The sequence below is a fragment of the Falco biarmicus genome, chromosome 8, assembly GCF_023638135.1.
Source record: "Falco biarmicus isolate bFalBia1 chromosome 8, bFalBia1.pri, whole genome shotgun sequence".
Lineage (NCBI taxonomy): Eukaryota > Metazoa > Chordata > Aves > Falconiformes > Falconidae > Falco > Falco biarmicus.
In genome coordinates this window covers 9523676-9550398 of record NC_079295.1, presented here as the reverse complement: position 1 = coordinate 9550398, position 26723 = coordinate 9523676, and the positions used below count along the sequence as shown (strand labels likewise).

General features: G+C 39.0%; 1 protein-coding gene across 27 annotated transcripts in view; it reads right to left on the bottom strand.

Moving 5' to 3' along the window:
- Positions 1-26723, bottom strand: part of LRRFIP1 (LRR binding FLII interacting protein 1) — a 127123-nt gene that overhangs the window by 5755 nt on the left and 94645 nt on the right. For 12 of the 27 annotated variants that reach the window (XM_056350572.1, XM_056350575.1, XM_056350577.1 and 9 more), the window contains 9 exons: positions 26056-26133; positions 17327-17359; positions 16342-16467; positions 12833-13003; positions 11780-11872; positions 11204-11296; positions 9944-10036; positions 9351-9492; positions 4208-7717 (listed from right to left, as the gene is read on the bottom strand). In XM_056350572.1, coding sequence (XP_056206547.1) covers positions 5622-7717; positions 9351-9492; positions 9944-10036; positions 11204-11296; positions 11780-11872; positions 12833-13003; positions 16342-16467; positions 17327-17359; positions 26056-26133 — 2925 coding nt within the window. In that variant the 3' untranslated portion in view covers positions 4208-5621. Of the gene's footprint in view, positions 1-937; positions 985-4207; positions 7718-9350; positions 9493-9943; positions 10037-11203; positions 11297-11779; positions 11873-12832; positions 13004-15130; positions 15203-16341; positions 16468-17326; positions 17360-26055; positions 26134-26723 lie in introns of those variants that run through there. The other 15 variants (XM_056350593.1, XM_056350584.1, XM_056350589.1 and 12 more) reach the window with 8 other exon arrangements.

The window sequence follows — 26723 nt, the reverse complement described above, 5'->3', positions numbered from 1 at the left end:
AAATAATCAGTTATTAAAATCAGTAAGGAAAACTGTAGCTCAGTACTCATTCACTCAAGTATTATAAAACAAATTATTTTTTAAAATGTAAATTCAAACAAAATTTTTGTTACAAGATCATTTCCTAGAAATTCTTTGGACAAATGACTCATCATATTTTAAGTATCAGTGCTTATGTATAAATTCAGGACCAAACATAATGAGTAGAAGATGACACTTTTATTAAAAAGCCGTAAAAGTTCTGTAGGCACATTCGCTTAAAACATTCTTAAAATCCCCAAACTGTGTTTGGTTGTGTGTGAAGTCTCAAGGCCAAGGATATAGCCCATATACGAAAGCACAGTGTCCTGCAGAGAAACAGATCAGCTGAAGTTTTTTGAATAAGCTTTATAATCTGCTATGGAATACCATGGTAGCAGCAATAATTACTTTCATTGCCATTTATCCAATTACTATAACTCCTCCAGCATTTTTTCTGAACAGCCCGTCACCCACAGACCCACCAATCAGGAAGGCTTACTCTTTGAGATAAAATTTGCTTCTACAATTTCTGTACCATATTTATTTTTCCCTTGTGCTTGGCCAATCTGAAGCATTATTTTTCAGGAGCAGTCCTGGAAAAGGAGTTGTAGGTGACTAAGGACACTGAATGCGACTGGTTAGCAATATGGAACAGGCACACTGGGTCGTATCTTTCTTCCCCTGTATCCTGAGTTAACGTGCAGGAGAAACGTTGCAGAGGAAGAATAAAAGTGGCAAGCAATGCAGCAAGTCCACAGCAAGAGCAACCCAGCACACGTTCTGAAAGGCAAAATGGCACTGCTGTTCTATACCTTACGTCAGGGCTATTTTTTTTTTTTTTTATAATTTTCTTAATCTATACTATTCTTTATCATAATTTAGCAAACACACGGCATTTCAGTTTTCCTGTGATTACCTGGTCTAGCAAGGATTCTCGTTCATCAATGAGTTTTTTCAGCCTGTCTGAAAGAGAAAACTGAAAGTTCAGTGCTGATTTGATCAAGCCACACATTTCAGAGTGCATCTGATATAAGACTGAACAGTTAAGATTAGTGAAACTAATGATGAAGGTAGTTATGCACGTACCACAGGAAATGAGGCCACAGACAGGGCTGGGAAGGGGCTGCAGCCAGGGGAGGTTATGTCATTCTCACAGAACATGCTTGTCACGGCAGTAGCAGCACCGAGCTGCATGCAAAGAGGCTAATCTTCTACGTTAGGTTAGCATGCAAGAACTCTAGGGTCAAACACAACTGCAACACAAAATCTCACAAATCTTTATAGTTTAACATAATGAAAATACTGTAAACACCTATAATCACAGCTAAGCACATTCTCAGCCCTTTAAATCTTCACTTCTTTTACTAAACAGCATGGCAATGGCACTTTTGTTATCTCCAGTATTATGACCAGAAAAACATTTGCCCGTTAAATTATTTTCGTTTCAAACTCAGCTGTCTGGTAAAACATTCTTTTCTCTTTAATCCTTCATAGTTCACCTGGTCAAACATCAAGCAGGCGATGGGCAATCTGGACCAACTGTTGTGCTACATTTGAACTTGCAAGTACTACAGATCAGCACATGGATATGTGTGGCATTAATTAATAAAGTGCACACTATAGAATGAGACAACTGGAGAAAAAAAACCCTAGAAAGTAAATAACAAAATCACTTGGGTTTTTTCTTCCCTACTGCGGGGTGCAAAATGTGAAAGCATTTTAGCAGGTACTCACAAGTTTCCTTATCACTAAAATTGCTTTACCTCATTAATTAATAACCTTAGTTTGTTCAGGTACACCTCAACGGAAGTACACTGGAACATAGCATTCAAATACACTTATCAGAAGAGGATATATTGCCCTCAGACAGGTCTCACTCCGTAAGTCTGACGTGTATGTTTATTGCAGGTTTATTTAGCTTGCCTTCCCTGCCAGCAAGCATCCACCTGCGCAGAACCCAGGGTGTTCAGAGCTCAGCTGCACATCTAAGGCCTGCCCTGTTAATGAAATGGTTACAATCCAAACATCACTCAAGGAAAAGGTCTTTTTGTAAACTTAAGGAAAGCAATTGACAAATTACAGGTAAGAGGCTGGTGGACTTTTACTATAGAAATTCTGCTGGTAGACTTAACTATTTCTGAAAAACTTTAAAAATACCAGTTCTCATTTGTTGTTAAATCCTGAACAGGTCAAAGTATTGTGGTTCCCCCTTTTTTCTTGTTAACACAGCAGTAAAAGGAGTAAAGAGCTGAATAAAATCATAGGGAAAACTGTTCTCAAGATTGTCCCTCTATACTGCAGACATGTACAGTCTTGTTAGCTAGTAATAATGGAGTATGTTATTCCCCTTCTGGGTATACAAGTTCCCATACACCAGTCGTCATTCTAAAGAACCAAATAAAACCTTTACCTTGGCTTCTGATGCAATACCCAAATACAGATCTTAAAGTGACATTCCAGTTCCGCAGTTCTATGCGTTCATTTTGAACCTCCTCAAGTCCTATTTTTTTTTTTTAATTTTTTTTTTAGCCATTTGTAACACTCCCAACATTGTTACACCTGAGCATTGCTATGGAAAAACAAAATGAACAAAAACAACAAACAAGCCACATTTTTGTAAACTATCACGAGTAAGAAATTTACAAGTACAACCCCCTTCAAAATTATAAAACAATTTCACATATCTATATGGGAAGAAAAGGAAGTTTAAGACAAATTCTGTAAAAGATGAAAGACTGAGAGGAAAAATAAAGGTCAATGAGGAGAGCAAATAGTAAAAGAAAGGTCTGAGATATTCAGACTTGGACAGAGAGTTAGGAGTCACAAGTCAGCAGAGACCAAAAAATTAAGTTCTAAGTTTCAGAAAGAGAACGAGGACTGATGCAGAAGGAAACCTCTAGGCCACTACAAAATTAGCCTGAACTTACTGACTCCAAAAGGGCCAAATAATCCACCTTGTTCCTGAAAATAACTTAGTTGTGCACACCGCTAAGTAACTTTCATTAACAACCACCACTGTGGGGTGAAATGCCTGCCTGAAGAAAGGACACCTCCTGCAGCTTCCAGTGATCAGCTCCTCACAACCTCCTTCCCTGCAAAACGGATGTCAGCATTTTGGGATGAACCTTCAAATCTCACCTCACCATCAGTTCTCTCTCCCCTCATTATAGACATCTATGCACCCCACTGTGACAGATGACATGCTGGCAGCAGGATTCACAAGACCACATCAAAAATCAGTTTGCTAAAATGGCCATTCATGTAGAAAAGTTTTCTGCATGTATAGATGAAAGTCTCTTAGGTTTCACTTATCTTGAAACCACACGAACACAGAACACTAACTTTAATAGGTATCTCTGCAGAGTCACCTTAATTTTGCATTTAGGAGACATTTTTCCAACATATCAAGGATCTGAGGACCTTGAGAAGCGGTGAGCAGAAAAAAAGCAATCTACTGAATTAGGACAGCTAATTAAAATTCTCATCTGTATGTGAAATAAGGATAATGGCTGTACAAAGATACTACAATGAATAATTGGAGTGTGACATTCATCTCACTTAAATTTCACTTTGACAACGATTCCCAGGCTACTCACTGCACCAATTCATGGTTTTCCTAAGCAAAGGAGCTTAACAGAGGGCTGATGCATGGAGCTGGGCCCTGGGAAGGCCTGGGAAAGCAGGACACAGAGAGGGGGTGGTAGTGGTTACCAGTGCTATTGCACAGGCCTGTTTGTAAGTAAAAAACTACTCGTGTTACCTTGGCATTGTGGTTGACTTGAGGTATTGCTAACTAGGGTGCTGCTTCAGTGGTACAGTTGACCTAACATCCCCTAATCAGCCACAGATCCTGAATGTCTCTTCCTGCTTGGAGGGGAGCATGGGGTGAGAAGCAGCTGGTTTTAATCTGTATGACTTGCATAATGTGTGGCCCAGCAAGTAATTGGTCCTGATGCAAATAAAAAGGGTAAACTGTACTTGGGAGGGTGAGAAGACATCCCATGAAGTCACACCAGCAGCCCCAAGCAGCTATTCAGAACAGCCTGCCTGTTCCCAGTAAAACAGCTCTTCTAGTTATGTAGCACAACACCGTAAATTTAACAAAGCTGCAGAAAAATGTATTTGACACTATATAGATTCAAATAAATATTTATGCAGATTTATAAACAGTGCTCTAGACAGGCAATTGAAAGTATAAAATATGTTTATTTCAATTATATACAGCTCAGTACATTTTGATATACATCTTGAAATTTTGCAGTCTGTGCTTCATCAACTGTGTAACATCAACACAAAGTACAGCCTTCCATAGCCCCCTCCCCAGCTCCTCAATCCCCATTTCCCTGGGACATTCATTGCTTAAAAAATTCATTTAACCTTGTTTTAAGTATGCAAAATATGCATACTTAAAATACGCATCCCGAACACTATCAATGATGCAAGAAAAAATATACACCAATGGTATCAAAGGGTCTAATCAATACCAGTAATTCAAAGCAATCCAGCTTTTCAAAAAGGCATGGGGGCTAGTATACACAACAATCGTCTTTGGTCCAATATCCAACAAGAATTAAGACATGCAAAGTCATCTTCTTTCCAGAAAGGAAGAGGTAAGAATTTTTCAGAGACAAAAACATTCTTTCAGAATCATAGTTTTCAAAAAAAATACAATGCAGTAAGGAAATGCAACTTTAAACAAAAATATACTTGGAAAAATAGATATTTAATATATTCATAGCTAGGCAGTACTTGATAGCAAGTTGAAGTACACATTACAGTGTATATTGACACTTTCTTCAGAAAAAATAAACCCATGTGAGACATGGTGCAAAAGGCCTATTGTGGTACAAAGTGCCTAGAAGAAGTAAACACGTACATATTCATTCCTTTCAGCAAACTAAGACCTGTATGTTACATTTTCCTCAAACTGTTCTTCCAAAGTGTTTAGACTATGCAGATTCACAGTGATCTAACTATACTTTGGAATATGACCATATTAGAAATACACACCAAGTGGAATAAGAGTATCTTTTCCACAGTAAAAAATAAATTGGTTCCAAGGCTTTAATAATGCAGAAAGAAGTTTCAACATCAGATCAGTGTTGCTGATCTACCGAGTTCCTTCATGAAGTGTTAATGTGCTTCCTGTAGACCTAATGCATGTAAGTACGCAGAAGTATGCATATAAGTTCAAAGGTCCAATGCACATAAGTACATTCAAGACACCTATCATCTAGGCTAGACAAAAATATAATTTCCTATAGAAATTCCTCAGCAGCAGTTATCCACACTAAAAGTACTTTAATTGCAAGACAGTCTGAATAGTTGATTTGCAAAGCTTGCTCTTTTGGTGATAAAACTTTTAACCTGAGAAACAGCAAACCAAACCCATGCACGATTACTTATGGCTAGGTATGTCAGTGAATAATTTAATACTTGCATAATTACCACTTCATATAACGTTGTATTATGATGAGAGTTACCTATAAAGACAAAACTTTAAGCGTATTCCTAAGGTCTGATGTATTGTGCAAAGTGCATGCTTCTGTACTGGGGCTGATCAAATGGCATATAACTCATGTAGTCTTGAGACTTTGAACTTATGATATTGTACAGTCATCTCTGGATTTACCCTTACCCCTTCTACCACCCTGCAAATCCTCCTTGCTTTCATCCTTGTTATTGTCAGCACTTTCCAAATCCTGTTCCAAAACTTTTTCATCTGGTATTTTTCCCACTTTAGTAGAGTTTGATGATTTGATTTCATCTTCCATCACATCAGTCTTCTCATCAGTTTTCCATGATGATTCCCCTTGCAAGAGCCCTGTTTCTTCAAGCTCATCTCCTTCTTTATGCTGCAAGCTGTCATCTTCAGTTTCTATTTTGTTTGTTCCTTCTCCAGCTTCACCTGTTTGGGCAATTTTTCCAACAGCACCATTTGCTCCACCACCCTCTTCTTTCTGTGTATCAGCTTTCTCTCCATCACATTTTTCACCAGTTTCTAGTATCTGTTTTGACTCCTCATCAAAATCAAATGCATCACCATCATCTTCCAGTCCTTCCTCTGCTTGACCCTCCAGTTCAACTTTTTCACTAACATTTTCATCCTGCTCTGCTTTCTGTGCCAGGGAATTATCTGCACCTTCCTCAGAAACAAATCCACCACCATGGTGGCCTGCAAGCTTTAAGTCTTGCTCATTTTCTTCCAGTGTTTCTTTATCAACTTTGTTTTCAGCAGTTACACTAACAACTACAGCTGACTCCTCTTTGGATTCACCTTCCTCTTGTTTAACGACATTCTGCACTTCGTGGTCTAAAGGGGTATTTTTCTCTCCCACTGTATCCCCCATTGTTTCTTCATTACACTGAACTGTTTGAACTTCTACCTCTGGCTTTAAATCTTCTACCCATTCTCTCCTACTTCCCTTTTCCTTCCCAGACTCATCCCCTGTTTCCAATTCTGACTTCTTAATTTTGTCATCTAAAAGACTTGGGTCTAAACTGGTTTCCTGAGCCATCACCTCCTTCACAACGTCTGTGTCTGGCTCTGCCTGCTGCAGCACACTTTCTTTTCCCTCAGTAATACAGCCTACAGCCTCCACAGATGCCTTATCTTGCCTACCTGTTCCTGCAGAATCTGAACACATCTCTAACTCTTTTACTAATACTGCCTTCTGTCTGTCCATTTTAGCCGTAGCATTTTCAAGCTCAGTTTTATTTTGCATGTTTTGTTCCTCTGATGATGCTGAAGAACTGTCCTCTGAAAAAACTGGTTGGATATGTGCCTGATATCCTCCACCTTCCTTTTCAATTGTATCTGCTGGGACACCACTTTCACATCGTCGTGTCTCCTCCAAACCCACAGACTCCGTTTCCCTTGTCTGAATCTCAGCTGCGTTTCCAACCTCATTTTCTTCTTCAGCTCTATAACCTGCCGTTTCATCGGTTCTTGCATCAGTGCAGCCTTTGCTTTCAGCAAGTTTTTCCTCAGAGACATTTGTAACCTTGTTTTCAGCACTTTCTTCTGAATGCTGGAGTTCTTCAGTGTGACTCTCCACATTTACCTCTTTGCTAAGCATGCCTGCTAGTGTAATCTCCGGTAGCCCTGCCTGGTCAGAAACCAGCTCACAGCTCTCACTTGTAATGTCAGCTTCTTGATCCATTTCATTATCACTCAAGGCACACCTAGTTTTAAGATCCTCTTGTTCTTCCTGTTTGGGTGCAGCGTATTCCAGTTCATGCTCCGTACTGAAGTCACCATGCATTTCCTGAGGAGTCTCAAAAATCCGATGAACTTGCAGAGCACCCAGATCAGAGTTCTGATTTATCCTTGCATTTAAGTCACAGTGTTCAGCCTCCATACTAACAGGCTGCTGGACTGCTGTGCCTGCAGACTCTGTCACCTTTCTCAAATCATCTGCGTCACTATCACCATTTGAAGGAGTGCTCCCTGATACACGTTCAGTAAGGCTTACAATTTGTTCTGTACACCTACTGTCTGATAACATCACTGTTGACAAGGCATCACATTCTTCAACCATTTTTTCTGCCTTTGCATTTTCATCAGCATGCAATGTCTGTACTTCCTGCTCCTCAGACTCCTCTCTGTGTTCCTCATGCTCAGTATTCTGCAAGATTTCTCTTTTCCCCACATCCTCCAAAATCTCATTTTTCATGTCCACTTCATTGGCTTTGCCTAAAAGACCATTGAGAAAGTTGAAGGGACCAGACCACTGCACTTACCTCCCCATTTAAAACCCGAAAGAGAATGAATCAAAGAATAGGTTAATAAGAGATCAGCTTTTGCCAATTACGTGAGGCAAAGCAGCGATTGAATTAGTAAGGGTCTGGGGTTTTTGATCAGTGAAATTCACCACCACCCTCTCAAAGCAAGAAGTCTCTGGTGCTGGCTTGTATCTTCATAAAGTAAAAAATTTATGCTCTTGGCTGTGTGAATTACAGCTTTTGTAGATGAGAACAACTGTTTCAAGCAGTGCAATTTAACAGTAATACCTGCAGATGTAACACTAGAAGTAAAGATGATTTTTCCCTCAGCACTGCTCTCTACAGCTTTAACCCTGACACCACTTTATGCATGCATGAATGTCTGATGCCATTATAATGAAGCAATGAAAGATTATTCTGTAATATTTTGCTCCTAAGTATCATAAACAGGCATCATCAGTGATGCATCATGACAAACTGAACATAAAATCTGATTGGCAAGCAAATGGTTCAGCTGTTTAGCATTACCAACACCAATCAAAGCTCAAGTACTTAGTGGCCCTTACAGCCACTTCATCCACCCAAAGGGATGGGAACTTCTGTGGGGTTTTTTGGATATAAACTTTACCTTTTTTTTTTTATTTTAGGTAACAGCTTTTCTTCAACTTAGATTTAGAAGCAACGGATATAAAAACAAATGTTTGTGGTTTCAGCAGTTAGCTTTTGGGTCTATGTTGTAGCTATTTCAAAAAAACAGGATAAGGAGAGTTAGAAAACGTATTACACTTAAAAATACACCCTTACCTTGGTTTTCATGTTCTGTATTGTTTCCACACAAAAACTGATTAAGAAAAAACAGCTCGAAGCAAGGTAACTTGCATTTACAACAGTTGGCTGCCTGTTGCTATTTATTAGCATGTTCATTTAGAAAAACAAACAAAACACCCCCCATAACCAAATGTATTATTTCCTTTCCTTACACTAGTATAAAAGTTTCAGAGTGGCCATTCACCACAACTGCGTAAAGAGTGTTTTTGCCAACCAGATTTCTCCTTCCTAATGCTATCCATCTTGTTTCTGTTCTTTGAATTTAAGTGTTAAACCAACAAGTAAAAAATGAGTAAGTATTATGATTAACTGCTTAATAGTACAGCACTGTTGTTCAGCAGACACTTGCAGTTCTCCTGTATATCAATGAACCAACGTACAAGTTCTTTATAGGAAACTAAAAAGCTTTTTTTCCTGATTCTTTAAGGTATGTGCTGAAAAATATTGCACAACAGTAGGATTATTCTGGGACAATTTTCAGATGCAGGGTTTAAATAGTAATGTCAATGATGGCTACTTATCTGTAATGGAATATTTGTATTTTCATCCTTTGTTGCCTTGAATGGGAAATGAACCCTGCCTTTGCAGGAAACTGCACAACATACTTGAAGTGGTAATCGATATTAAGCAGAAAAATGCACAGGAAGTGATTCAACAAGTAGCATGCTGCGTGATGCGTTAATTGTCCCACTAACAAATGCCCAAACTCCAAGCAAAGATGAATGAATGGATGGATGGACAGACAGGAAGACATGAAGGGACAATACAGCACTTACCTAGCGTCCCATCTCCTCCTGCCTTTAATGCCTGAGTTGTGCCTGGAACAGTCTTGGAAGAATCCAAGTGTCCTTCATTATCAGGAATGTCTGACGTCTCCCCGTTGGTGGCTATGTCAGAGTCTGGGATTATTCCATGTTTCTGTGGAGAAGCAAAAGCAATGCTTTAGAGCCTGCTGCTCAGAAAGGGGAGGATTGTTCAAGTGTTCTTGATATTCTGAATAAACAATTGCTTTAATTGCTCCATTAAACATGGCTGGAAGTCAGAAAAGAGCACAGAATATTACAGTTCTCAGTTTAGCCTTTATGATAGAAAGCATGTGATCCCAGGTTTTTTGTAAATGTAAATCTGCTGCATAAAGTGTCCCTCAGAGAAGCATCTCCCACAAAAGCAACTACTTAATACTATAGTCTATACTAAAAGCTCACAGTCAATATTAGAGGGAAGGACTTCATACTGAAAATCCCTGAAATAGCAACTTACAGGACACATGGAATCGCTGCTAGTGAGCTAGATTTATGTTTTCTGCAAAAACACACAGGAGGAAAAGGTCAACAGTGGAATATAAGTTTATTTTATTCCTCTTGCATACCTTCAGTTGCTCCTTCAGCACAACCACTTCATCTCTAAGGTCATCCCGCTCACTCCTTATGGAATCAAAGAAATCTTTCTGCCTCTCTAACGCCTGAGTTCCCAACACAGACAGAGGGCGAGCAGATATGAAGAAAGGAAGGGAGACAAGTAAAGACCATGAACAGCAAGTGTAAACAAGCATGAGTAGATTGAAGATATTCGCAGACTGATGGAATCAGCATGTATGAAAAAGGTAAAGTTTACAGGTTAAAGGACCAAGTTTACAAACACACAGATAAGCTTCAAATCCAAGAAATGCACAGCTTATTCAATAACCAGGAATTCCTGCTAAAGACATCCAGAGTCCAATCTTTCATTAGGGATCCTTCAAATGAGGATCCACTTTTCATTCTTCTCTGCTAGACAAGTTAATTCATGTCCTTATTACTTCAACACACACATTGAAAACCCAGTGCCATTCCCAAGTGTTAACAGAAGGGAATGAAAGTGGATTTTAATAGCCCTTTTATTCCATGGGCTACCACCATGGGTGCAGTAGATCTCAATTAATTTGCAAGCTGCCATTAAGTCATCTTTAGACTGGGACGTACCATGTGCAAATGCATATTTTGCTACTGAATCCCCCCCAATAGGTCTATGTAAGTACAAACGGAACAGAAACAGAAATTAAACAATTTGGAGTTGCAAGTTGCTGGACATCGTAAGCACGGGCAAGTTATCAGATTTCTTTCTCTTATATTCAGAAAGTCTTTCAGTGCCCATGGTTAGAAAAGAAAGCCATGCTTTTCTTTAAGAGTGGGTTTCCATTTGGCTTTGATGGAGTGTGGGAAGGGATGAGAAGCAAGGGAGACATGGAGGCTTTCATCCCAATAGCCCATAAATAGCTCTGTTGCGTCTTCATCCCACTCCAGTTTCTGCTCAGTCTGCAGATTACATCTGAATAAGCGAAAATTCAGTGCTGATGGAATTGCGTTATAAATAGCACTTCCTTTCTCAATATGGCAAATACAAATTATGCACCACAGCAAATAAATTACCCTAGGTTTTGAAATCAGACCAGCTGCTAAATTCTTCTTGGATTTTATGATACTGGCCAAAGACAAAATTTGCTATTTGCTAGTTCACGGGTAATTTAGTAAGACAGCCACACCAAGCAAGGTCACTGAGGAGGATTTTATTCATGAGGTTTTGCAAAAGCGGGATCAGCTGGAGAATGACAGTGCCACTCTGAATGCATTTCAGAAGCTGACAGTCCTACCCCTATTTTTTTGTCTTTCCACTCTATTGTCTCCTGAAGATCAGAAATTTCCCTGACATAGCTCTGCTGTTTCTGTTGCAGCTGTTGGATTTCCTGAGAGACGGGAGCAAAACAAGAAGACAGAAAGCAGGTAACAGATTAACAAAGAAGGTCAAGATTGCAGTGATGCCAAAGAATGAAAAAAGTCAGGTGCTAAAGAGTATCTGCATGCACAGGTTCACAGTTTCTGACATCTCAACTAAGCCTATGCTCCTGAAAATAATCTTACTGTCCATGAAATGACTTAAAACAAGTTAGACCGTTCCATCAGTTTCCCCTGCATCTCCACAAACAGCTGTTCAAAACACAGCTTGTATCATCTTACGGACAAGGCAAAACAGTCCAACTTCAGATAATACTTATGAAAGTATTATTTCCATTAGCCAGCTCTGAACCTGTTCAGCCTGACATACTAAGATTTCTTCAGGTGAGATATTTGAGTAGGGAATAAAATTCTCCATGCTTCACCTTCTACACTCCTACTGCTAACCGCCAACACACCAATCAAAGAAGTCATAAAAAAAAAAAGTTACTTACTGCAAGCATTTCTTCTCTTTGCTTCAAAGCCTCTTTGATTTCTGTGAACTGAAACTGCAATATGCTATGAGCATGCTTCTCCCTCTCAAATTCCTATGAATAATGAAATATTAATTACATTTTTATTAATCAAAAATAGCATCCCACAGGAAAAAAGAGAAAATAAACCTAAACACAATGAAAATGTTTACTACAATGCAATTCTTGAATATTCCTCTAATCACCGTCCCACAAGAGTACAATTTTTATCTTATTTGTCCTTTTTTCAAGAAAGTATTATTCCATAAAATATAGAAATGACAGACATAGTTTAGCCAGTTTCATAAGCTAGGCAGCAGGCTGGCCATCAATAGCTCTTACACTTAGGTCCTACAGACTTCAGAGATGAATGGATGGGAATTTAACCCAATCTTTCTACACAGCTGTGTCCTAAAAGTTACCTAGACATTGTGGACTCTAAAAAACCAAAAAACCAAAATAAACCCCCACACTATCTTCTAGGAACTATGTGTTTTGAAGTGCACTAGGTCAAATGCCCCAAGCTAAAATGCCAGTTCTGAACAGCTAACGTAAGCCACAGCTTTATTATTTAACACCAACTCACTGTCAGATGCTGCACATAAAACTTAACAACACTCAACCACATAGCTGCCTTAACTATATAAACTGCACAACTCTCTCAGAGGGCTTTGGAAGAGACTCTCTAAAAATGCTCCAGAAGTCACTATGAACAAATCTTTTGTATTTATTTTAAAAATGGGATATAAAAGGACATGTGATAATATCAATGTAGCTTTACTATATAAAAACATTTCTTCACTTCTTCAGCAATTGCTTTATAACACAGGAACTTAGGGATGATTCCCATATTTACGATCACAAAACACACGATGTGCTGCTATTCCACTTGCTTTCACAATAACTAAAACAGTTTAAATAAAACTTATTTAAAATCTTGAATAGTAATTAAGTTGTCTCCTCCCAAAGGTCTCTGCCCCCCCCCCCCCCCCCAACACCCCTCTGTTAAATAACATGCCATAGGTATATACATACTTTACTTTTTTCTTCATATTGCCGCCTGGATTCTGCCAGCTGTTCTTCTAACTCTAAGAGTGCATCCTTCAGGGTATCTACTTGGTACATGAAATTTGTTTTTTCATTGTCTAGTTGAGCATTTGACACCATAGCCTTTTTATACTTCTCTTCAACTTCGGCTAGAGAGTCCTGCAAAGAATAAGCAGCCACAGAGTCAGTTATAAAGGACACTTTGCCAGTCAAGACCTTCAACAAGAAAATTAAATACTAAACCACAAGAATGTTAATTACTCCTATGGAAACCAACGCCAATCATGTGCTAGAGAGGCTTACCAACTTTCTCAAGGTGAGGATGGCCTCCCCTCTGTTCCCACCAGACTTCTGTCTACAAGCAAGGAACCTTACCTCAGGATGGATAAAACGTTTCCTGTTCTCTGCTGCTTCAGCTTCTGCCTTCTCAGGGTTTTCTTCCTTCCTCCTCCCCCCGCCCCTGCATACTGGCAGCTCAAAGCAGCTGCTCGAGATGACAAATTGGAATATTTTTTTTTTTAAAGGTAAACTGGCCTTGATATAAGATCATTTTAGATGCCTTAGGCCTGAAATTAATGCATTTCACAGAAATTTCAGGGATCCCTGCAGTGTGAGAACCAGTAAATACACTGACTCAGGAATTAGAATTTGCTGTGAAAAAGCTGCAGCTTTTGGGACCTGATGCATCATTTTTCATTAGGTTTCCTATCTCACAACCCTTCTTCACAAATTTACTCTGTAAGATACAATACCCAGCGTCTTGAAAACCCCTCCTATCAACTTGACCTGAATATAAGATACGGAGATATTTATAAAAACAAATGATGGCAAAATAAAGATCAAGGTGATTTTCCATATCGTGTGGTCAAATTTTGCACTATTTTAATACAGAAATAAAAGTGTTACATAAACAGTGCCAATACACAAACAAGGAGGACACTCACATCAACATTTTAGTTTAGAGGTCAAGCAACTTCTCTTGGAACTTAAGTAATTCTAATAATTCCATCTAAAAGCAGAGGTGAGTTTCATATACTCCCTTTAACACGGGTGACAGTTATGAGACAAAATTAAGTCTGAATCAGTTTAGTTCACATTTCTATTAACAAATAAGATAATTTGTCTTTAAGGACATGAATTTGTACAGTTCCAAACACAAACTGTGTTTTGGTGCACTTTCCAGCCCAAGGATGAGAAACACCAAGCACAGGAAAGCCACCAGGATTTGGAAACGGCCGTATAATGCAGCCTCAGAAATTTGCTGAAAAGGAAGTATATGCAAGTTAGAAGTTAAGGCAGTTGCTGCACCACTCCTCCAGCATGCTGTTGTGTTGCCTTGGCATCAAGCGATGCAGCCTAGGTACAAATCACCACAAAAGGCAGCCTAAGGGACATGAACTGAAAAGTGCCCTGCAAGTTTTATGTACTGTGATTATTTTGCTGCACCTGCTACGCAGTGATCAGTGGAAAAAACAGATTTTACAGGAAAAGGGCCAAACTCCTCTTTTTCCATTGACAACTCAAGATGGCAGCATCTTCACCTGTCACAGCACCGAGCAGATGACACAGTCTGCAATTAATGCTGATAAACGCTGCATTACACACTTGGATTTCTACACACATATTTGTAAGACTGCCTTTTCCAAAAAACGCAGCTGATGTTGCTGCTCACTTATGAAGCGGTGGTACACAGATGCACAAGTTAGTTGTTGCACCAAAACCCCTTTACAGCTTCATGGAAGTAGTAAGCACTCCTTTAGTGCCAACTGAGATAGAAGAGTGTGCAGTTTTTACAATAATTGTTTAAGGGTGTCTTCTGTAATCTAAATATGAAAACAGAATGACAGTTGCCACCTCACATGCACAACTTTTCAAAGGCATGCTAGACCTTATCAAAACAAAGCTTTTAAACTCCGATTTTTTATAGCACTGCAGGACATGACTTCTAGTTCATCTTCCAATATTGGGAAGTTTCCTGGATTAGGAAACTATTAAAAAAACCCAATAATTTCAATTTGCTAACAAAATTATCACCTTCTCAAAACAATAAAAATGGCATGCAACAAATAGTAATCAGCAGCCTTTCAGTTAACATTTGGAAGCATTTCTCACCACAATCAGTCCAGGTCATAACAGATACTTTTCCAGTTAATGAGATGCTTTTCACACAATTTACAACCCCTCCCAGAAGCACAGCATGCAAGGTCAGTTCTAGGTCCCACACTGACTCTCTGAATGTTTAGCTAGTGTTAATGATCACATTCCCAGTCTGCAGTAAACCAGTACCTTCATTTCTTTCAGTCCCTGCATGTATTTGCCTTCTACATCCTGAATCTGGTCCTTTAACTCATAGATATCCTGAGAGAAACGGCGAGAAACATGAATGATGCCACTGAAACTAAGGGGCAGAAGTGCAGCTGAGAGGGAACAGCAAGTATGCAAAATTCTCATTTAAGTATTTCTACCACACAGATTAAGGGGTTTGATCCTAACCTGAAGCCTTGCCAGACTTTGACATTTCTTGCTTAGAAGTTTATGCTAATTCTGCTCTTCTTGACTGGAAAACATGAAATCTTCAATGTTAAGGACAACACACAGACCCAGCTTCAAAGCCTCCAACAATTACATACTCCAGCCATACAGCCCTTCTCAACCCCTTTCACTGATTATCACCCTCTTTGAGGAATTCTGGTATTAAGGGTGAGGGCTGCCAAAGCAAGCCTGAAACATCTGTACTAGAGATACAGGAAAGACTATGAAAACTGTATGTCACACAAAATTTAATTGTAAGCCCTATTTCACACTGTCTCTTCTCTTTTGTCCTCGGTCACCAGCAAATGGCTCTCTTTCAGCTGTTTCACAATGCTGAAACTGGAACAGACCTGCTTGTATCTGAAGTCCTAATACAAATTCCAGGTGTTTTAACTGGCTGCCATTTCAGAAGAGTTGCAAGTCACATGCATGAAGGTTAACCAAATTGAGATTCCCCATTTAAAATAGTCTTCAGGATGGAGCATTTAAAAACAGATTACAAAAACAATTTAGCTGTGGACTACTCAGAATAGCACCTGATACGAACACTGGATCACATAGTTATAGGCTATTCAAATGTGTCTAACTCCACAGAATCATGAATTAGATTAGAAAATACAGCCCCCTCCTCAAATTAGCATCCAGTAAGTGCAGCGCTTCTTGCATTATTTCAGTCCTATCAGTGTGCTATGTTGAGTCCACTTCCTATTTCATTACATTAGGATAAGATGTGTCTGTTATTATCAGCCTGTTCTGCTATCACATGCTGTAGGACTTTACACAAATAATCCCGTGATACACACTAGCTTCCAGCAGCATCTCTCTAATAAAGCTATTCACTTGCCATTTACAGCATACGATGCATTTTGTCAGAACTATCAGGAGTAGGAGACAAGCCAGTTTCTTTTTTGGAAAGAAGTCTAAAGGGTATTTAATAATTTATGCTAGTCTGAAGTATTTCTCACCTTTATTTCTCTAATAGATGCTTCTGTATCAGCTGAGATGGATGTATCCCCACTGCCTCTTCGTGAAGAAGTCCCACCCAGAGAAGCTAAGGTAGCTGCTGATAAACTTGAGACAGTACGCGCTCCCTACAATTACACACAGTCAAAAATGGTTATAACTTTTTTTTTTCTAGATACATTGTTTTTTTGTATGTTTTTCGAGGGGTGGGGGGTGCGTGATTTTTTTTTTATTTGAGGGGGAGGTTGTTTTTTGGTTTTTTTTTTATTTTGTTTTTGTTTTTTTTTTTAATTACACACATTACGCTAGCACTTGCACTTCTAAAGATTCTATTAAAATGTAGCTGTCTACCAAGAAAAATCAAAAGATCAAGATTTAACAAGGGAAACTAATGAGTAAAGGCAGATCAGATGTATTTAAGCACTACTGTAAGAGGAGTTTGCATGACTCAGCTTCTAATAATTAATGCTTAATTAGACAAAATCTTTCTTTAGGGGCCAGTATCATCTTGCCAGATATTTTCAAAACTTGTAATAATACATTTTTTAGATGCTTTTGCCTACCTCCCAAGCTCCTCTCCTTTCATGGACATGTAGCTACTCTGCAGCAGTAGCCACATGAACTGTTTTACTGTACTGAGGGTTTGCATTAAGCCAATTTCTCACTACTGCAGTATCTTCCTCTTTTTTTATCATTATTTTTTTTGCATAATACCATAACTACAATCTAATAAACAAACACAGTATTCATGTGGCTTAGCCTAAAGTAATTTCAGCCAACTGCTGTTGATGGTCAACTACTTAACATCTGAATGACCAGAGGTTGAAAAGTTTGTCCTCAAAAATGCAGTAGTAGTAGAAGGCTCCTACAATTCAAATCCACAATGGATTTTATAGAAGATTTCTGTACATTTACTGCGAGTTCTACCTACGAAAAAGAACGTGAAGAAAGAACTATTGCGAGAATAATTCTTAAGATCCTTCTTACCTTCTCAAAGTCTTTTTCTGGCCTTTCCTCAATCTGTAAAACAAACATTTAGAGGGAATCATTAATATAATCAATAAAGAACAAAAGACGGCAGTAAGATATCACAAAGGGAATTCTTAAACCTGTAAAAAACTTCTCATTAGCAATTTCTAGCCCCTCAAAAACAGCCAGCTTGCTCAGAACAGCAGCGTCCTGGCTGTTCTCTCAGGGCGCAAGGCTGGATAATTCACCCCAAATGTCTAAGCAGTAGGTAATTAAGTAGAATATACTTATCGATAAAAACCAATTTGGTCTATTAAGTAAGACAGAGGAATACTTTTTTCCCCCTGATATTCTACATCACAATGTTTCAAACATGAAGATGGCAAGCATTCTATGAGTTAACAGTGCAAGAATACAGAGACTTACACAGGCATGAACTCAAAGCCACAGATATCTTTCCCTGGACATAAAGCCAGCTGCAGGCAACTGCTGTGCTGACATATGCAGCTACCACTGTTTACTTTAGAACAATTTAAAAACATGCCTCAAATGAACCCCAAATAGCAATTTACTTAAGTAGAGAGGTTAAGTTTTTTTAACTGAAAGATCAAGAGATTTCCAGACCAAGTCAGCTTCTTGAAATTACATTTTTTATGGCTCTTAACTTAAAAAAAAGGGCTACCTCTGAAGCCTGCTAGTACATTCCCCCCTGTTTCCAAAAGCAAGGTACCAAGTTAGACTTGAAGGTCTGTACTGTGTCTGCACCACTCCCAAAAGAACAGGGAAAAAAAAAAAAAGAAAAAAAAAGAAAAGAGAAAAAAAAGAAAAAAAGAAATCTAAAGCTTAAATCTTCTGGTTAGTATTCTCTGCTTGCGACAAATGGTGACTGTGACTTCAAGCAAAGATCCAAGTAAGGCTGAGACTACAAAAACCCTTAAGACAAATATCGGGGACCAGTTCAAAGTCTAAATAAACAGCTCTTTTATTGTTTCAGTAGTTAACTGGAATTTACTGATTCAGAAGAGAGATCCTGCACTAAAACTAGTCTAGAAGAAACAAAACAGCGCCAAAGTAGCATTTAGGAGTACAGAAAATTACCATGGATACAGACAGCTTAAATACTTAAAAGGAAATTACCGGGCAAAACCCACAAACAACCTGAGCAGATTTCTTTCTCCTTGATGGGAACCATCTCTTCAACTTTTTCCTGCTCTGAAACCAAATAAACAAGTTCCCAAAAGCAAAAATTCCAAATCAAGTGTTTTGTCATTATTCATTTTGCTGTTGAGATGGGGGGGGTAAGGAAGTATGTTTCACCACAGATTCTTTTTATAAGTACCTCCATCTAAAATGGAACTAAGTGTAAAAAGGACTGAATGAAACAAAAAGTTCAACAGAACTCAAAAGTCCAGATGTCAGCCTCTTCTGGAAACATTCAGCACCACGGTCAAGATGGTTTCCCAAAAGACTTCTGGAAAATTAACAGCTTCCCCAGATAAAGAGACAAGAGACAAAGGGAACAGTGTTTTTGAATTGGATGGAAAAAAAAAAAAGAAAAGTAAAAAATCAAGAGAGAACTGATTCTGGGGAAGACAGGGGACAGTTGAGGTTGAGTTGGTGAGCTTCACTGAGACATTGAAAACATACTCAAAAACTACATCTCTTTCCAACCAGTTCACATTTGGCACAGGCTTTTTTTTTTTTTTTTTTCCTCTTTGAATCACACAGAGTAATATGTGTTATTTTTCATATTACCCATGGTACCCTATCAAAAAAAATAATCCCAGGACTGAAAGGTACCTACTACAAATCAGCTTTTTACATGATAACTCATCTTATATCATAAATTCCCTATGAGTAGCATTAAGAAAATATAAAACTTAGGCTCTAAAGTAAAATAAGCCAGACTTAAAGCACTAGACAAACTTTGCAAGGACACTGAATATACAAAGTACTTGGGGGACAGGATGGACGTCTCTGACTTTGGATGCAATAAGAGAGAAGGTCACTAATGAAGGCAGAGAATCAGTTCAGACCCAATAAACAAGACGGAGTGACTTTTGCAAACAGCTTATTATTTTCATGCCAGACAACTCCAAGTGGTGGATTTGGCAGCCTCCTAGTCTGACCAAACACTGTGTTGTGGCAGTGTAAATATCGGCATGTTACCACAGATTAGTGTATACACACACACACACGCACAAATCTACATCCAGAAATTGACGTACATCCTTTTGTGAAGTCAACCTTATGGGTTTCAGGGCACATCTCAAAACATTATTTTCCTTAAGCCATTTGCAGAATATCCTCTATTTTCTGAAAAAACGTGCAATCTCAGCTTTTAGTAAGATAAAGAAGGAAGCAAATATTGAGATTGTTTTAATGATGCACATATGTCAAATAAAAGCTTCCATTTACAAAGGGTAAATTGCTGAAGACAATGTGGTGACACACACATATGGCGGACGTTTCTACTCCAAGCACTCATAACCACACCTGTGAAGCTTGCAACACATTTATTGCAAAACAGTCTTTAATAATTCTCTACATCAGCGTCACCTTTAGTAATTAAAGCTATTAAGTGACTTCTGAACTTGAAGTGGTTAAAAAACCCACAACAACAAAACACCAAACCAAAAAACCCTTAGGAAATTCATTTTCCCTAGCAATGCTCTCATACATACATCTGTCTGGTGCTGTGAATGGAATACTCAGGGCACTTTCTCTTCAGACACAATAATTACCACTACCAATTTCTTCAACTATTAACATTTTAAAATTTAATCTGTTTTGAGAAAAGCCAGTTCCTCATTCTAACATAGCATCCTTTCATTACAAAGATGCTTCCTGCTACACAACACTTTTCTATGCAAAAAGTCAGTCTGAAAGAAGCAGCATTTAATTTTATGGTAACATGGCAGTGATACACCAAAAGCTGTGAAGACTGCCTTGCAGAAAGACAGAAATCTATTTTAGGTTAGTATTTTACACAGTTTTCAGTCCACTCTTATTCACAGTATCACTCCTTTAAAAAAAAAATAATGAATTGTGCTCTCCCCAACAGCAGTCAGCCACCAGAGGGAACTCCAGGTTTCCAGCCTTCACCTGGTCCCTGACAAGCCCTTTGGCATTCGATCCAGTAAGAAATCAAACAAAGAAAGCTCAGGAAAGATGTTTATATGTATTTGAAGTTGCGCAAAATTCTCGCCCAAAAGACTCACCTTCCATATTATCAGTCAATAAAGAATACTGTAACGATTAAACGGACTGAAAACAACCTCTCCACCTACACACTACCATAGTCAGCAAATCCCTTCACACAAATACAGCGGCTTTGGGACTTTTCCACATACAAATATGAAGGACTAACAGAATTCCTGCTAGAAGAGGGGATCAATAAAGCAATTCATAGACCTTTAATTTATAGAACATTATATCATTTTTCTTTTCCACAAGGGTATGGGTCTGTCTCTAATCACAAATTACCTTCCTCTTCACCAACAGTATGGGCAATTTGTACTTTAGTGCATAAAAAAGCAGGAAAAGGAAGTAATTTTCCAAGGAACTCCAGCACGCACAACTTTTGTTTTGGCAAGCGGAATAGGTTGCTCCCTGCGAAAAAAGTACAATGGGATCAGAGTTCAGCCTCTTCTGATAGTGATTTCGGAATAAGTCCAGAGCCACATTACAAAAATGTCAGCAATATCAGGGGCTTACCACAGCTGGAAACTTAACAAGAGCAAAACCACCCTACAAGTCTATATATGGATATATTGCCTATTTTTCATAGATAATAAAAACATTTCAGCATAATGCTTGAAAAAGCATTTCTCTCTACTCTGCAGTCAGCTAGCAGGTTAACCCTTGAAGCTCTTTACCACCAGTGAGTGTACAGGCCAAAAGAGAGCCCCCTCAGCACTATCACAGTGCATCCAACGAGATGACTCCCAAACTGAACCTACCAAAAAGAACAGACAGCCTGGGACAGTTAAGCATTACGCTCCAGCTGCAAGTAAAGAGATCTTTAAATTAATGGAAGAATCAAGACTAAAGCACAATTTCAGCTTCCAGCCTCCTAAAGAAGGCTAGAGAAGAAAGGAAATCTGAAACACTTGCTGTTCGATAGCGCCACATCCTGTGCTCACGTACGAGAACAGTAACTTCAGCATGTTCAGTACGTGGCTCTCACTGCTCTGCTCCATCGAAGATCTCATACTTAGATCAACTTTCTCATAAAAGCAAGGGTCCCTTTTTTTTTCAGTGACAAATCAAATTAAGATAATTTCCTGCTCTTAAAGTAGTACAGCACAGTTTGAAATGGAATTACAGCCCATAGCAAAATAAAATTCTCGCAGTAGGTAGTGCTGAACACAGGATGGTGCGTATATTAAAACTAGAATTAAAAAAAAAAGAAGTATTGCAGTCAGTATAACCCCTCCTACAATTCCCATCTTACCAGTCTGATCAGCTGGGCTGGGGCAGGCGGTAACACAGAGTTCCTTCGTGTTTTTCCAGCGAGAGCCACCTTAACACTAGCAATTAGCAATCAAGCCTTTAAAAGTCAGCAGGAGAAAATCACTGCTGAAATTTGTCAGGTCTAAAGTAGATTTGTCAGAAGTATCCTCACTCAGGAATGAGTGTTACGCCAAACGTCATTGCTTAAACAAACTTATCACTCTCTGAAATGCAAGTTAGCACTGCAGCTAATCCTCACTCTGGAGGGGCCGAAAACACACCCAGACTGTCAGTGGCTGGGCCAGGATACAAGCCTGCCATAAATCCTTTAAGTGTAGAGGAGAGAAGGCAAAACCTGAGCATGCTGATAACCGCTCCCATGAAAGTTCCATCTGTTACTGTCTTCGTTTTATTACTGGTGAGAACATGATAAGCTTCTTCAAATGAAAAAAGCTATTTACAACTGTGCCTTAACGTACAACCTGAGGACTGCACACTTGCCAAGTGGCACTTGCATTTTCAGTCTTGCACTTTGTATGATCACGCTGCTGTCTCTACCAGCCCGTCTGGATGGGCTGCAGGCCAACTGCTTGTGCTTGCCGTTAAGAGTCAGCAGGGAGAGAGTTAATACGAGAGATCATGTTCTCAGGGTAGCAAAACATGTCCTCTCCTATTATTTTGCCTGCCTTTGCTCAGAAAGTCTTCAAAGAAATACTATTGTATTCTGAATCCATTTCAAATTTGTAGATAATTGTTTTTCACTAGTAGTTTAATTTAAGAAAAGAATTCCAGCAATTTATATTAAACAGCCCATCTCAGCTAAAACATGCCACTAGCCCAGGCACAAGATTTAGCTCCATTTATACAGATGGGCCCAATGTTTGCTCTCAGCAGTCTTAAGATCTGTATTTTATATCAAGTATATAGGCTTTAATATTAAACTTGTGTATCTGCAGTAACTGCAAGGACAGCAGACAATAATTACTATTAGGGATAATGGGAAAGATGTTGAAGAAAAATAATCAAACAGCAAAGTTCATGCAGATATAGTGAATTCTTAAAAATACATACAAAGATAAACAAATATGCGCACGTTGCATTTAAGTATCTTCCTAGCTTTTACTGTGTCACAAACATGACAACACAAATGGAACACACGCCAGCAAAGCTGTGCGCAGCAGGAAAACTACTGTCGCTTTTTGCACACTGTTCATTAAACAGTGATGGAAGGGGTAAACAAAATTCTTAAAAAAAAATTAAGGGCTGCAGGCAGTGACAAGATACTGTACGCTTTAATTTAGAAAGTGAAATTATATATTGAGAATGGAGAATGATTCAATTTTTCATGAGTTAGCCAGAGTTGGGAACATTTCAGTTTTGGTTTATGGGTATTATTACGCAGAAAACACATGAAAATCATATTTAACTTCAGTGTTAAGCACTCATGATTACAGTACATGGATTTCGTAAACTATCATACACTCAAGTGACATAAGCATGCTGGAAACCCAGCTCTTCAACCCAACAGATACTTCCCCTTTCCTTCCTCCTCTACCAGCCATTTAAAAAGTAAACTTGGAACCAAATCTTTATGTGTGTAAATGCCAGAATATATATATATATAAAGCAGAATCAAGAAAGCATATGGCTCAATACATTCAGGCATGGAACAACTCAGTTTTTGGGGTTAGCAACAGTTCTACTGTAGACTCAATATAGATAAAACCAGCCACTTTTTTCCTCTTTCAAGTTATCACCATCGTCCAAGGAGTTCTTCATTCTTCTATCCAAGTAGATGACATTTCAGGTCTGTAGAAGCAGAAGCAATACACTGCTAAACCCACTGAGAAGACAGGGTGCTCTCAGCATCTTTACTGCCAAAATCAAGTACAGACCTGAAAATGTTACCAAAACGCCTTGGAACCTTTGTTAGTAAAAAACAAGGCAAGTGATTCCTTAATGTAAGTTACAGGAAAAGGCACTGTCCGTTTAATACAGGGGAGGAAAAAAAAATTACAAAAATAAAATCACAGGGTGCTGCTGCATTGACCCCGTGTAGTAATTAGAACTTTTAAGAGCAATGCCACGCCATTAACAAGGCCTATATACTACCTTGCACTCAGCAAAGCAAAACCCCTGCCTGCAGTGGTTAGAGATCCACTATGGTGTTAACTCTCAGCTCTTCAAGGCCATGGAAATAACAGAAGCTCTTCACACTCTGCAATAAACCACTAATTAAAAAAAAAAATAAAAATAGTGCCTATAGCCTTCTTGCAGAGCAGATTCAGCCTGGCGCTGACACAGCTAACCATCTCCAGCCACTTGCACACAAACGGTCCAAAGCGTGAGCAGAGAAATAGAAGCCAAAAAATCCCCTATAGCTCCCCAGGAGGGGCAAGCTGCATTTTGTGATTACCGTAAGGAACTTGCATGAATGACTCAAACTGCATACAAAACCAACATCAATGTACGCATACCCAATTCTTACACTTAAAACTTCCGTGGAATCCCTGGCTATTCTGATTACTTTTTGCTTTGGGGATAATTGAAATTCAGTTTGCAAAGCTGTTTAAGAAGTATTACTAATGTAAGATGCATACTGCAAGAACTCACAGCTCAGGGACTCGGGCTGAGGGACTAATTAAAATACTAATTTATTTATAGCTCACCAGCTGCCATATATTATCTGATGAAAACCCTTTAAAAAATTAAAACCATTTAAAAAAATAAATAATTTTAAAAGGTGGATGTACCCTTGCCTTTAAGATAAACACCAAAACTTCAGAGCATATGGCTCTGTTCTATCAGTTCCATTTTCTTTTGCTCCAGCCAATATATTCGGCTCTTTCTCAGTTAGGAGGACAGCGCTGGCTTGATGATCCAGAGGCTCACCAGTTCCCTGCCTGAAGACAAGAAGTAACCCCATGTGGAGCGTTCAGGCACCCTTCACCATGGGATGCAGACCTACTGCACGGTTCTAATCATGGGAGAAAAATCCCCATAGCGCCCAGGTTTTTGAATCACAGGCTACGTTTGAAGGGGGAACCAGCATGCCAGGGGACATGAGATACAAAGCAACTCCTTAGTGCAGACCATGTGTGTTTACTGAAGAGGAACACTCCAAATGTTTGCGTTACAGCTTACTGTAGCTTCTCTGACTATCCAGATACTCTTTTTTCATTAGTCCTTACAGTATTTAAGTTTCAGCTCCTCAGCAAAGCAACAAAGGCAACAGGATGTTATGACTAGGGAAGTACATCGTGTGTGGTAATTTACAGTATAACCCTCCTCATCACTTTGTATCTCGGGGATGCAGTAGGCAGTATGTGACAGGTCCCAGGAGAACAAGCATATTAAGACTTCACCAGGAGGAACGCTTCCATGAAGCAAAGCCAGTTTACCGAAACTCAGTGCAACACTTCAAAACTCACTCTCCACGGAAGATTAATTTTGTTACAGAACAGTTTACTGTAAGCTGCACATTTCCTCTGAGAGACGTGCTACCACACTCTGCTATCACCACACTATCAAGCTTTGCTCTCAAATTAATCAGGAAAGATATTCAGAGTTGTAAACAGCTATACGGAACAATTAAAAAGAGAAAGCAGCAATATGCTATTGAAAAAATAGAAGGCAATTACTTTATATCTGTAAAAAGCAGGGGAAAAACATAACTTGGTCAACTACAGTCACAGGGGCTGGATAAGCTTTTTAGCATTTGAGCCTTGTTCAGCCGTGACTGCTTAGGAATTCATGATGCTAGGCATGCTGAGTACACGTAATCCTTCTAGCGCTTCACCATGCTAAAGACTCAGCAGTGCCTGGCAATCTACAGCCCAACAAATATGTTCAAATCCAATCTCTGGATAGCCCTGCAGCTTTGCAGCAACACAACACCAAAATACTGCACAGTGTGGAGATACTAAACTACTTGAATGATGCAGTGAGATTTAGGGTTTCCTGATTTTAATAACCAAACTAGCATCAACAACCCAAGCTTTTTCACAATAACCTTGCCAGCATGCTTTATGCCCAACTTAGAAAAAAATTAACATTGTCACTTGAATCCAAAGTGTACTTTCTATTGTAAAAGCATGTTCATCAAAAAAATTACTTTTGCAATTTCTTGGCTGGTTCACCACTTCTTCATCCTCAGCATTTCCCGGAAGGTCCAATTAACACCATACATAATAAACCATCTCAGAAGGGACAGTGCCCTCTTTGTACAAAAAAGACCTTGAAGAACAGAGAAATCAAGCAGTTTAGGGACAAAGAAAAATAGAGGAGCTCACCACTGGACTGGCCCGAGCAGAGCTGGCTCTTGAAGATGCCCGAGATCCTGAACCAAGGTAGCAGCTGTACTCGGAAGGCTGTTGCAGGTAAACCAAGAATAGCAAGCGGAGAAAAGAGAAAAGCATTAGAATTGGAAAGGGAAGTGAAAGAAGATTTAGAGCATTACATCTGAAGTTAGTTACAAAAATGGTTACATGCAGCTAGACAAAAGAATAGCAGTGAAAGTCAGAGAACAGACACCTCAACTGTTAATTTAAACATTAAGGCAAGTAGCAATTCCAGTTGACATACCAAGCAGCATCTTGATTCAATTCTTAGAATGACAGGATACTAATGATTTATTTATGTATCTTAAGACACCAGTCACAAGTAAAGAACTCAGTCTTTACACAAAGGGCTCAATCCTACTACTCTTCAAGCGCTCTGAGGTTCTCTGGTGAGCCACCTTCCCACATTTCCAACACTGCACATATAAAATGAATTTGTGCTCCACAGGCCAAAGCAAGAAACATCCATCTATGTGGTAATTAAAGTGAAAACTGAGACCAGCTCAGAGACTAAGCACCTCTCCTGCTTTTCCAGCACCTGCAGTCCTCATCTCCTGCCAAAGAAAGTATTTCAGTCTTTCTTAAAAAGCAAACATCTAAGCAGTGATGCAGAACAGACA